This window comes from Athene noctua, chromosome Z (genome assembly GCF_965140245.1).
Source record: "Athene noctua chromosome Z, bAthNoc1.hap1.1, whole genome shotgun sequence".
Lineage (NCBI taxonomy): Eukaryota > Metazoa > Chordata > Aves > Strigiformes > Strigidae > Athene > Athene noctua.
The window spans coordinates 69,278,888-69,291,710 of NC_134077.1; the positions used below are offsets into that span (position 1 = coordinate 69,278,888).

The 12,823-nt window shown below is 40.5% G+C and overlaps 1 protein-coding gene across 11 annotated transcripts in view; it reads right to left on the reverse strand.

The window, feature by feature from the left end:
- The window catches only part of KDM4C (lysine demethylase 4C), a 280,337-nt gene extending 270,187 nt beyond the window's left edge, over positions 1 to 10,150 (reverse strand). For all 11 annotated transcript variants that reach the window (XR_012635528.1, XR_012635529.1, XM_074932069.1 and 8 more), the window contains exons 1-2: positions 10,006 to 10,150; positions 1,688 to 1,852 (exon numbers count right to left, since the gene is read on the reverse strand). Coding sequence is in view for 9 of the 11 variants with exons in the window: in XM_074932069.1 (XP_074788170.1) it covers positions 1,688 to 1,831 (144 nt within the window). In the remaining 2 variants the exon portion in view is untranslated. The remainder of the gene's footprint in view (positions 1 to 1,687; positions 1,853 to 10,005) is intronic.
- Between the last annotated feature and the right edge of the window lie 2,673 nt (positions 10,151 to 12,823).

Below are 12,823 nucleotides of genomic sequence, written 5' to 3' on the forward strand. Positions count from 1 at the left end.
TAAAAAAGAAATTAAATAATGTACTTCTTTTCCCAAATTAAAAAAACTTCTGATTTTGAATACTATCAAATTAAAAGATTAGTTGTAGTCTAGGACAGACACAGCCATGATAAAGGCATATCACAACAAATATTATTCATTTTAAACAAAAGTAAGTTTATATTTTAGTCTTTTCCCAAACATATTAAACATTAATCCTGGCTGAGGTTCCTCATATAGCCAGAGAAGGGAAGGAGTACAAATTACACATGCCTGTCTTTGTTTTATATATAACATACCAAAGAAAGCAAGCATGTTATATATGAATAAACAAATTTAAATAGAAAAATCAGCATTATCTCAGTGGTCAGTCAAAAGGCACTTTCTATTTCTTTGTCTAGATCCCCACGAAACAGAATTAGAAACTACCAACAGTTGAAATACAGCTATTTATACAAATATGAAAATAAGATTTTTTTTTAACATTGAGCGCATGTACATAATCCACAGAATGATACATAGCTAGGACCTCCTGCTCACGTGCATGTTAATGGCATAAATCTCCTGAGCAACAGATATCACTATGATGAATTTGCTGTTAAGTTTGCTGTTCAAGATGAAAAAACTTGCAATAGTTCATCCCCACACAAATGGGTTCCATACTACAGTTGAGTATGTGAAAAATTCAGCTCAGGCTTTCCTCTGTTGTCTGTTCATCACATTTCTACTCCTGTTTGCAGAGAAGAGTTTGAAAATATGACCTATATGTACTCTACCCTCAGAAATCAAAGCAAACAAACTATAAGGTTTTCAAAGTGTGAGGGGTTCAGTTTTGCTTTGTTTCATAGTAAGTAGGGAGGAGGGAGTTGGCAAAAGGAAACCAAGAACTGCAGGTTTTGTTTCTCTTCTCTCAATTTTTAAATGTCATGACTTCACAGCATTATCTTAAAAAAACAGTGATTAAGACAGCTATTCCCACTGACTACTTACAATAACTAAACTAGGATTTCTAGACTTGCACACTGTATCCCGCTGGTTTGAAAAGTCGCAAAACAGATACAGCATAAATACTTCTGTGATGTAACACTAAATTACATCAGACTCAGTCTCTGACAATCACTCTGTTAAGGGAGCAACATCTGCTCTAAGATCCTGCCTATACCACTGTTCAAAGGGCAATGCAGTGGTAGTTGGCATACCTCCACTTCTCATTAACAAAAAGATAACACAATCACCATCAAAAAGAAAACTACTTCCATTCAAACAGTGCTTCACTATCTTCATGCATACACCAGTTAACTCTAGTGGGATTATTTGCTCCAGTAAAGATATACACAACCCTAAAAGATCAAGTTCAACATTCAGCAGATCAGGACTTTCCAATTTATACGACGAACTCCCTATTTTCTTCTGATTTGACATCAACTACTTTAAATCTGCCTTTAAGAAGAGATCTTCTTTTGCTATTGTAAACGTGAAAACAATCAAAGGTTAGAGAGAAAACAGTATACATCACCTTCATTAGTTTGAATGAAACACCAGAGATACCAAAAAGCACTTTCTTAAAACAGTAACAGATCAGTATCTATTCACTGAAAATCATCTGGAAGAAAATGTTAAATACTAAAAAAGCCAGTTTTGCAATCAGCAAATACTGAGAAGAAACAGACATTAGGAACAATTTTCCTCCTACATTATAGATGTTTACCTTTGCAACTCCAGCTCTATGAGCACCTTGTGATTCCATGTACACTAAATATTTGTTGAAATCCCTGAATTCATCCATCGAAGGCCTAAAAATCATGATTTTGCATCTTGGGTTTGGAGGACCATCCGAGATGACAGCCGCCATTGTGGTTCACTTTCAATCCAGCTTTAAAAAAAACAAAACAGAACACTCACCATAACATACACTGAAGAGAATAATCTATAGAACAAATTCTGAGATTTGACATGCATGTTTCAAACAGAAAACAAACTTCCAAAACCCTCTGCTCATGCTAACATAAAAGGCACAAAACACATTTGCTTTTTCTCCTTACCCCTTTAAGAATACCCAGCCCTTACCCAGCACAAACACTATCATGAGTGACATTTATACAGTCCAGTCCATAGCTCTCTTTTTATTGCACATTTTCCCAAGGAAATCTGATACCAACCTTTTTATCCTAGTTTTGTCTGTGGGTACAAAACATATACAAGCACAGTGACTGCAAGCATTCTGACAGATCTCAGGCTCTCTTCCGTAAGTTTTGGAAAGAAATTTATCTAAGGTGAAGGGGTGTAAGTCTGAAAGATACCTATGTCCTGTATTCCTTATGAAAAGGGGTTAGGAGACAAGAAAAAGCCATACAAGTGGTTCAGCTGAGAAAAACTACAGGATGATTTTGGCCAGTGTCTGATTTCAAGAACACGACAACAAACTAAATATCACATAAATTAGTATGATAAAAACTCCTCTCAACCAAGCCATCTCACCAAAATATATCAGTTATAATACCTGAGCTGCTTCACAACCGAAAAGTTACTAAGCAAACTGAATATACCCTAGCCACAATGAAGGAATTACTTAAGAATTGTTAATCAAACTAACTTTGTGGAATTAAGACTAACTTTCGTGTAGTTGAGAACTGTCAGTGTTAGGTTGAACTAGATGATCTTCAATGTCTTTTCCAACCTTGGTAATTCTGTGAATTCAGGAGTTCTACATAATTTCTCCCACCAATAGCTACTTTTGCTCTTTCTCTCACATCCAAAAATTCAGTTATACCCTACAAAGTCATTAAAACAAGAGAATATAAAAGATAGTCCAGTTTAAGAGATAAAAGGCCTTCAGAAGTTCTTTTACAGATAAGAACATAACTACTAAGATGTCATTCTAAAGTAAAATCCACACTGCAATGGTATTATCACTAATACTAATAATTATCTTCATACTACAGAAGTGGAAACATGAGGTCAGCAAAGTTCAATCATCCACATCTATGTCAGTATGTGGCCTGAGAAACCTAATGAACCTAATTCAAAACATCAAAGCACAACACTAGAAAAGCTCATATACTCACAGCAAGACAAAATCTCATTAATGCTACCAGTATTTACATAATCCTAAAAAAGCCTATCACCAGTTATAAAAACCGGGGACAGTGGTTTTTAAGCAAATCCTGTAATATTTAAACTGCAGAAGTTGCACAAACACAACAAACTTGACACTTTGGTATGTACATTAACTACCAGAGCAAAAAGGTGATGAAGACTACAACAAACTTCTCAGGGGCTGCCAAAGCAAAAGAAAAAAAAAAAAAAAAAGAAAAGAAGAGGAAGAAAGTAAAGAATAACTTTCTGCATGTTGCAAAATTAGTAACTAAGGCCAGATATGGGAAGTCAGTTACCTACATCTACAGAAAAGAATTGTACCATATTACATGGCTGACCACACACTATTCTGCATGATTGTTCAGTACAAAATCTACAGGATTGTTTCTTCTATATCCTAAAAGCAAAGGAAAGGACCCCTATACGCCACTGCAGACAACTGTTTCTCAGCTATCCAAATCAGTACCAGGCAGCTACAATTTCCTGCCTCCCCTGTCAAAACACCAGACTGCTTTTTGTAATGCCTACACCTGACCATATTGTCAAAGCTGTCAGGATACTAAATATAATTCACTGGTGGAAGAGTTACCTGTTAAACACCGTTCTTCCACACAAAATCCTCCATACCCTCACAAAAACACAGAATATATTATCCCCAGAATTGGAAAACAACTTCCAAGTTTCATTTATTTGACAACGAATATAGAAATCCAAACTAGCATTTGTGTTTAATCAAATTACAAGCAAGGCACTGATTTACACAACTGGAAGATACTCTACTAAAACAATGAAACATGAGAGAAAAACAGCATGTCTTAATTTGCAGTTGGTTAAAATGCAGTCTTCACTACGTGACACCAACTTTCAATATTACAGTATTCTCTCTCCATCTTAATACTAAGCTGCCAGATCTCATCTGAAGGTTATCCACTTCTTTTCCCTTCTAGTGTAAAATGAACTAACCAGTACTTTGAGTTCCAGCCCTCATCAGCAATGAACCAAAACTTTCTGGCTTTAAACGACACAAGACTTGACACAGTTGTTCTTCCAAAGATGCCTTGTGGGAAGGGTCTCTTGACTGCCAAACAGTGCCCACTTCAGCCCCTGTTACTGAAAGCACTGCTGAACAAGAAAGGAGAAGCAGCACATCTGCTCGGTTATACACAAAGTCATTGGCTAACAAGGAAAAAGCACTAAAAAAACTATAGACCATTTGTGTTGTACCTGTGTCATAAATGTATTCATATTTTGGAAGATCAGATTATTGTCATATTTGTGTGTTCACTATATAAAATATCAATGTCCACAGCCTTTACTCAACAACCCAAATTCATCAAATGACAAAGCAAGCTCCAATAAATAAGAAAAAGAAAGAAAACAGGAAGAAATAAGAACAAATCTTTGAAGACATCACTTCTCACAGATAAATTAGTTAAAACACACATTTTTCCCTTCTTTTCTGGCAATTTTTCACCCACACTATGGGACAACAAACATTTGAGGAAGAATTAATTCTGAGATTTTTTCTTCAAATAACTAACGAGAAAATAACCTTATCCAGAGAAAGGCACGCACAAAAAGTTTCAACGTTTTGTTGAGGCTGATCTGAAAGAAAACACTAAACTCTCTATTTGAAAAGAGTTTTCAGATACAAAAGTTTTCAATTTACGAAAGCAAGATAGGACATTCACATTATAAAGTACTAATCATTTTTTTAGGAATCATTCAACAACAAAACTTCACTGACAAAACTGAGGAAAACTGATTTTTTTCCACTGATCTTCTATTGTAGAGTCTTTTGGGGAAAAAAAAAGAAGTCGTTTGTAAAACCAGCTTTGAAAGATATGGAAAGGAAACACAAAGCAGAAAACCAGGTCTTAATCTATCATAGTCTAAGCTGCAATTTTATTTACAATGTAAGTAAACACTCCATAAATTCATTATTTTTTTTTTTTTTACAACAGATATGGGTAGATTCAATTCTGCATTTTCCTACATAATTTTTTAAAAGATTTTAGCATAATCTGTAAGTAGATACCATCCAACTCCCTATACTATTTGGTAAAGCAAATTCAAAGATGTAAGTTCCTGCAATAGTGCACAGTCCATGACTAGCTACAGGACTGACTTTCAAGCAATTAGAAACATAAAAGCATAGTTTGCATGCCCAACTATTACTGAGCATACAAATAGTTAAAATTCTCAATGTAATTTGGTTTTGCATACTTATGCTTTAACTGTTTCTTTAAGTAAGTGCACATGCAAATTATGTCTGTCTAGTTTATGCACCTGGCTTAAAAAAAGACCCTATTTATCAGGAATCCCAAATCTGTTAGCTATGTTATTTGATGATTAAATAAATGTATGGGCCATAATGTTTTGTGTGATATGAGACATTTATAAGTCAAATCACATGGTCAGGCATGTATTCATCAGACATCCAGCAGTCATCAGGAAGAATCAATTAAGTTTAAAAATGCTATAAGTATTAAAGTATTTAATTGATTATAAAAATTTAAGAAACCAGGAATCCGGATAGGTAACCATATTCTGAAACTCCTAAAACCATCTCAATTTGACTATAAACCTCTAAGTAGTTTGACAACTTCATTTCACATGTGATGTCTATATTTGATACTACCCTTACAGTAACTATTTCCAAATATATAAAAATTACCTATTTTTAACCCAAAAATATTGAACTGAAAAATGACCTGAATTTATTTCATAAACATTCCTCTCCCATACCAGACTCACAGCATGCAAAAACATCTTGAAATAACTGATCTGAGACAAAGGAAAGGAGAAAAAAAAAAAAAAAAGCTCATTTTTATTTGCAACCTGTGTTTCAAGACTTTTAACTGTCTTTTTAATGAAAACACAGGTATGAGGTCCATAGTCCTGTTGTTCCAAAATCTGGATTCTTGTACCTGGTGTGCAATGAGCTGAAAAACAGAGTCGAGATATTTGTTTAATCCATGTCTGCACAGAGACAGGTGCTCAGAGGTAATTCCACAAAGCTAGAACATCACACACAGGCAAGCAACATGTTTATACACTTCAAACTACACGAATACATGTTTAATGTAATGATCATCGGTTAGTCTCTTACCACTTTGCTTCTCACTGGTTAACAACATGCCTCATCTCAACTTAAAGTTACAGTCTTTTTATTACTCTGCACAAACCGAAAGGGTAGGGGTCTTATCTGAGTAGGGGGCTTCTCATCAAGATGTGTGGTTTTCTGATTATAAAGAGCTAAATTGATCTAAAGGACACAACTTGGGCAGTCTCAGATAGTACCTCTGATCACACTGCCAAGGGAGGTTTCCTTGTTCCTCAATTTGAGGTTCGGTCTGTTCCCATACACTCTTCATTTTGCAAGGCTCTGCTATCATTGAACATCTTACCCGACTCAAGGCCTTGTCCTGTGAAATGTTTCTTTTTGTTTTAATCTTTACTCTTTCATTAGTACAAGCTGGAAGGAAAACAGCCTTCAGGAACAGCACGTCAGACCTATCAAGTTCTCACAGTTGCTAACATCACATATCTAAAAAAACCAGTAACTGTATGGGTAACATGTTTTTACAGAATACCACTTCAGTCTTCAGCAATGTACAGATCAAAGCATCCTTAGACAGAGAAGGTATTACTGCATTTTGGGGACTTTTTTTGCCCATGATTTTGAACCATTGCAGGCTTTTAATACCTAAACCATCTATCTCATGATAAAGCATTCCACAATCAGCAATATGATAGTGATAAATCTCCTTCTGCACATTTTTAATATCTCACATTTTAGTTTCATCTGACATCTCATGTGCACACTGGCAACAGTTATCTATCTGCCCATATCTACTTTCAGTCCACACACGACTTACGGATCTCTTGTCATGGTCTCCCACAGCCACCTCTCCCTTAAGCTTAAGACTCCTAGTCTCCTTGCAGAAAAATTCATCCCATCATCACTGCATCATATTCCTGAAGCTTTACCTGTTCCAGTAAATTACTTTTAGTCAGGGGAAAGGGGTACCAAAGCTGTAAGCACTACTCAAGATGCAAGTAAACCATAAATTCACACAATGGTTTAACAACACTCTCAAATTTGGGTGTAGGCCTCATGGAGACCAGAAAGCAGCTTGGCCTAGACCTCAGTTTTTAAAAAGTTAATTTACAAGCACCTAAAAGTTCAGAAAAATACTTACTGCTAATGCAGCCTGTAACACTTCTGGGGATACAAACAGCAGGTGCTGAATGTGAAATGCTTCCTGATTAAACACTTTTAAATGGTTCTGCCATTTCTGCCCATATGCATTTCTCAAAAAAACTCCCTAACTATAGGGCACATTAACTGCCTTTACAGGTCTCCTCCCAAAAGATACCCTTATACCTTGGCTTTCACAACTCCTTAACATCAAAACACACATATCCTTCTCAGGGATATTCTACAGTAACAGTGATACTACTTCTCACAACCTACCACTATATAGCAAATCCTTTATCAGATACAGAACAAGAACAGGACAAAAAAAAACCCAACCTGTAGAGTCTCTATAACCTGAGAAACAAAACGATGTACTTTCTCCCCTTAAAGCTATTTATGGCACATCTGAAACTATATTTCTGCATTCTGGAATTTGGATCTGCAAACTGTTATGAACACCTTCATTATGTGATTTAATCACACAACAATTACTATCTTCCAAGTATAAAATACTGCAGTTCTTCAAAATATGAGTCTATGAATCTATACAAAAATCAAAAACACGTCACTTTTCCATTCTGATACATGAAAGATTAAGCTATCAAGTGATCATGGAGATTTTTTACAAAATAGGTATTAAAATCTTAACATTTCAGAACATCAGATTTGACCAAAGCTGACACCACTGTATACCCTATTCACATTTTGCTCAGCATCATGCTGATGAAACATATCCCAGCAAAAGACACCTATAGAAAAACCTGAGAATTTCAAAGCGAATTAACTGCAGAACTAAGTAGATCAATCAAGAGCTGTTTAAACTGAGAAAGTCCCAAATCTACTCAACACAATATTTTTTAATAAAGTTAGGCATGAAATCATTTTTTTTAATAATTACTGTGCTTGTTCATATAACTTAGGAAGATTCTAATAATTAGCAACTGACAACATAATTTTCTGATTTGAAGGCATTACTGTGGTAATTGTATATTTAGATTTGGTGCAGAACTGTCTACCTGATTGTGGTGCTCATCAATAACTAAGCACTAAAAATTATAGTACTTCAAGTTTTTTTTTTCCTATTTCATCATCTTTACCTTTAAAAAAAAGAGACCAAGTCAATTTATTTTTTTAAAAACATACACTGACTGAAGGTTTTTCCCTTGCATGCATTGGCTCTAACTCTGCCAACAGCTATTTAAGCCTGTCTGCCTATTTGGATGAGACAGTTTCCTGGGTTAGGCCCTAGAAAGGAAACTGCTCTTACACACATCTGTATCTGCACTCAGCTAAAAGAAAACCATCAGCTGCCAGCAATCTATAATATCAGCGCTGCTCCAAACCGAAGTTGAGAGTAAGATAAGCAGAACTGCCACTGGTTCAGTTTACCCTCATTTTAAGTACTCAAAAGCAAATCATGCTTGTGCTTTCCATTGCCTTGTGTTTGGAAGGTATTTCTTGTCAAGCAATACCATGAGTTAGTTATCACAGTTCAAGCAAAGTAAGGGTAAAGCCTAAGAAATTTTATACCACAGTCATTTTCACATTTTTGGTTCGTTAAAAATGTTAACAAAAAAGCCACTGCAGGGTGACAAAAAATAACCTGCATTAGACTGCTAGTGAGTTTCTTGTGAAAAGTGTTTCATCACAGCACCGCTGTTTTTGTAGCCACCAGGTGACCTCCATTGCTGGTTTTGTTGATGTCTCAGAAAAGAACACAGTTTAATAAATGATAAATACTAGATATGCTCTGAACTAGTACAAATCTTTGAAAAACACATGGACACCTGTGTTTTTCCTAACACAGTTAACTATCAGAAAAAAATATTTTGTACACACTTAGCATTTCAGATTGCTAGTCCTTCTGCAGAAGAGTGAAGGCTCATTAACAGAAGCCTATTAACGCGGCATAAAGCCCCGATCCCGCAAATGGCTCTGAAAACACTGTAAACAAGACAGTTCTGAAACTGGCGCGTAACTATTTTACTCAGAAGTTTGAAGCTTTTTTTCCTAACGCTTTACAACAGTTAACTTTCAGGAACGCCTTAACGACATGCAGAAACTAAAGAGCTGTAACAACGCTGCTACACTTTGTGATGAAAAGAGACCGTTTGGGAAGTCACAGAACTCCTCCAATGCCCAAAAAGACACGGAGACAGGCAACGCTCTTTTACTCAGCGCATCCACTCCGACCACCCGGGGAAACCGCCTGGTCTCCCGGAGAGCTTCCACCGCCTGCCTAGAAGGGCTGGCCAAGAACACACGAGCCGTATTTTTCCGACACCTGCCGGTTTCGCTTCCCCAGCCCCGTCCCAGCCGAAAACCACTCGCTCACAACGCGGAGTCCCCGGACGGATTCCCTCCGGGCCGCGGGGCGCCCCGACCCCTCACGCACCCCAGCGGGGGGCTGACGGCCGGCACGACGGCCGTTCCGCGCCTCGCACCCGACCCCCACGGCGTGCCCTGGAGCGGGCGAGCCCGGCGAGCCGCTGCCCGTCTAACCGACCCGCCGGAGCCCCGCGCTCCGACCCGGCCGGACTCCGGCGTTTTCCCCGGCCCTGCCCCACCGCGCACCGCCGTCAGCCCTTCGCCCGTCCCGGCCTTCCCCTACCCTCCCGCTCGCCCCCGGCCCGCGCACACCCCGCGCCGTCCCTCCGAGCCGGCAGGTCGCCCCACACCTCCTCCCCGCAAACCCGTCGCTGCCCAGCCCGGAGCTCGCCCCTCACCTTTCCGGGACGGGGTTAAGCAGGCAGCAGCCAGAGGAAGCCGAGGAGGCTGGGGGAACAGCGGCAGCGCAGGCCGGCAGCGCCGGCCCGCGGGTCCCCAGAGCTCTCGCCGCCCGCGCCGGCGGGACCCCCGCTCCGCGGCGGATGACAGCCGCTGGCTGCGCAAGCGCGCGCCGCCGGGATGGGACGCGCGGTGGACCAGGGGAGGGAGCACGTGACAGAGGCGCGGCGCCCGCGTCACGCGCGAGAGGCGGGCGGCGCCGCCGCGGGCGGTTCCTGGCGGGACGCGGCTGCGGGCGCCGGGGTCTCGCTCCCGCCCCCGCAGAGCGCGGCGGCCGCTGAGGGGTGCGGAGCCGCGTGGCGGTCACGTGGGGACTCTCGCGCCCTGAGGGTGGTCACCTGGCGCGGGAAGCCCGCGGCGCTGCCGTCGGCGGCTGTCGCCGGGCGTGAGGCGGCCCTGCGGCGGCCCTGCGGCCCGGCTCGGGCACAGGCGTGCGGGCCGCCCGCCTCCAGAGCGAGAGGCTGAGCGGTGTCACTGGGGGAAGCGGTGGCGCTGTGAGTGCCTCCTCCGCCACTCCGGCCCCGCAGTCCCTGCCTGCCTCTTGCCCTAGCCGCCCCCGAGCGGTGCGTGCTCTTGAACCGGGAGCCGGCGTTGCCTTCCACCGGCCGCGGCACCTACCGAGAGACGTGTCAGGAAAGCGCAGCCCCGAGTTTACGAACGAAGTCGGTCGGTTCGCCTCAACAATACTTGGCAGGCGAGACCTGGTCCGTAGGAATGATGTATCTATCAGGGCAAGCTGCTAGGTCGACTCGGTTATCCTCCTCCACTCTCATGTCCCTTACCAACCAGTACTGCTATATGAAAGTGATTATGTTTCCAAAAACGTAGTGTTGATGTTAGTGACTAAGCTCCACAGTGCTGTATGTCATGCATTTACTTTCTGGTGGTGCAGTGTAATGTTGACTGTTCATGTGGCTGCTAAAATAAATCAGTCAGGCTTTTTTTTTAACTGTGTGATATGCTTTGATATGTTTTAGTAATCTCCGATTATCTTTCATTTTAGCTTCTGGTTGCTATGGTCAAAAAAATAGTGAAAAATGACGAAAAGATAACTAAAATCCCTTTTAAATGTGCTTCTTCAAGTGTGCCTATTATGTTGAAAGAAGACTTAGTTTACACTTTAAGTGCCAAAGACTTTTTTCAGTATTAATGTAACCTGAAAACGCAGGATTTTTTTTTTTAAAAGAAACACATCTAATCACTGTAATTTTGCTGTTCTCGGAAACTTTCATGTTGCCTTGTCATGTAAGCACAGGGCTACACATTAAATGATAGTAGTACTGTTTATACTGTACCTTCAGTCCCAAGAAAACTCATGCAGCTCTATCTCTGTAGGACATCACTATGAATAGCAGTGTCTAAAATGACTCATATTCATCTGCCTCATAAAAGAACTTTTGGTTTCACTAATACAAGTAGAAATGGAAGAAGTTGTTTGCCTTCTTCCTCAAGCCTTTGGGGGGATGAAGAAAATGCTTATTAGACGACAGTGCAGTTGAATGCAGTTTCTCACAGCTCATTAGGTTCATTCTTTGCTCATCGAGTCAGTTATAAAGCACAAAAGACTGATGATTTAGGATTGTTTTCTAATACGATCTCTAAGAGTCCTGCTGAGTACTTGTTGAAGAGAAAGCACGGCAGTGACTCTTGAAAGCATTGAGTCAGCACCTCTCCTCATCTGATCTTCTTTCAGGTGACAAGTCTCTGTGAGGTCACTATGTGTCCGGACTGTACTACCATATTGCCAAAGCATACACCTCTCCGTGCAAGTATCAGACTGAGGATGTAGTTGGATATTCTGAGAACATTAACCCTCGCCATGCTGTGGCTATGGAAAACTGCTTTGACATCATTCTCCAGTGCCAGTAGTTTAGCACCTCTGTCTTTCTAGATGGAAGAAAGGACAGTGGCCTTCCTCAGAACAGTTACATGATAACATCACAGTTTTATGTATTTGCTGACATGTTCTAGCTGGCATGAAGAATTTTTTTCTTACTGAGGTTTAAGTAAGCTTTTCTGCATGCACTTCCTGCCTTTCATGTTTTCGGCTATGCTTTTAGGTTAGTGTTGGCTACTAACAAAAACCTTGCTCATGTGACCACAGCTACTATGAAAAAAGGTTGTAACCTCTAATTTCCCTCACCTTTAGTTGCTGATGCAATATCTAGGCACCACAAGCTTCCGACCAATAAATGACCTTTCTGCTGTACAACAGTGTATCTCTTTCACTCCCCTTGGCAGAGGTCAGAAGCCACTCTCATTTCAGTAGTTGATGTCTATTTATGAGTTCACCTTCCATGACACCTCTGGGTCCCTGTACCACTCATGGTGTTTGCTAGTTTGAAAACAAACTAGTGGGAGACACCAAGTCAGAATAACAATTTAATAGGGAAATAAAAAAGGGGGGGAATATATATATATATATATATATATATATATATAAGCAGATAACACTGGGTTAAACTGACAGAGTCAGGGTGATACCCTGTTAATCAGGATGGTGGCTGCAGTTCCCCTGAAGGGGTGATCCTGTAGAAAGAAGATCTGCTCTTCCTCAGAAAAAGTCCACTGGTGGCTAAGTAGCTCCTGTCCTCTGGAAATTCAGTGGAAAAGAGAGTGTCTCTGGTATTCAGAATCTCAGATTATAGCCAGGATGGAATGCTTGGTTTCTCCCTTTGGGTGGAGCATCTCACATGGGATAATGAGTCCTGCTGCATCGCATTGATGGGCCATTAGCAGAAAGATAGTCGCGGGGGG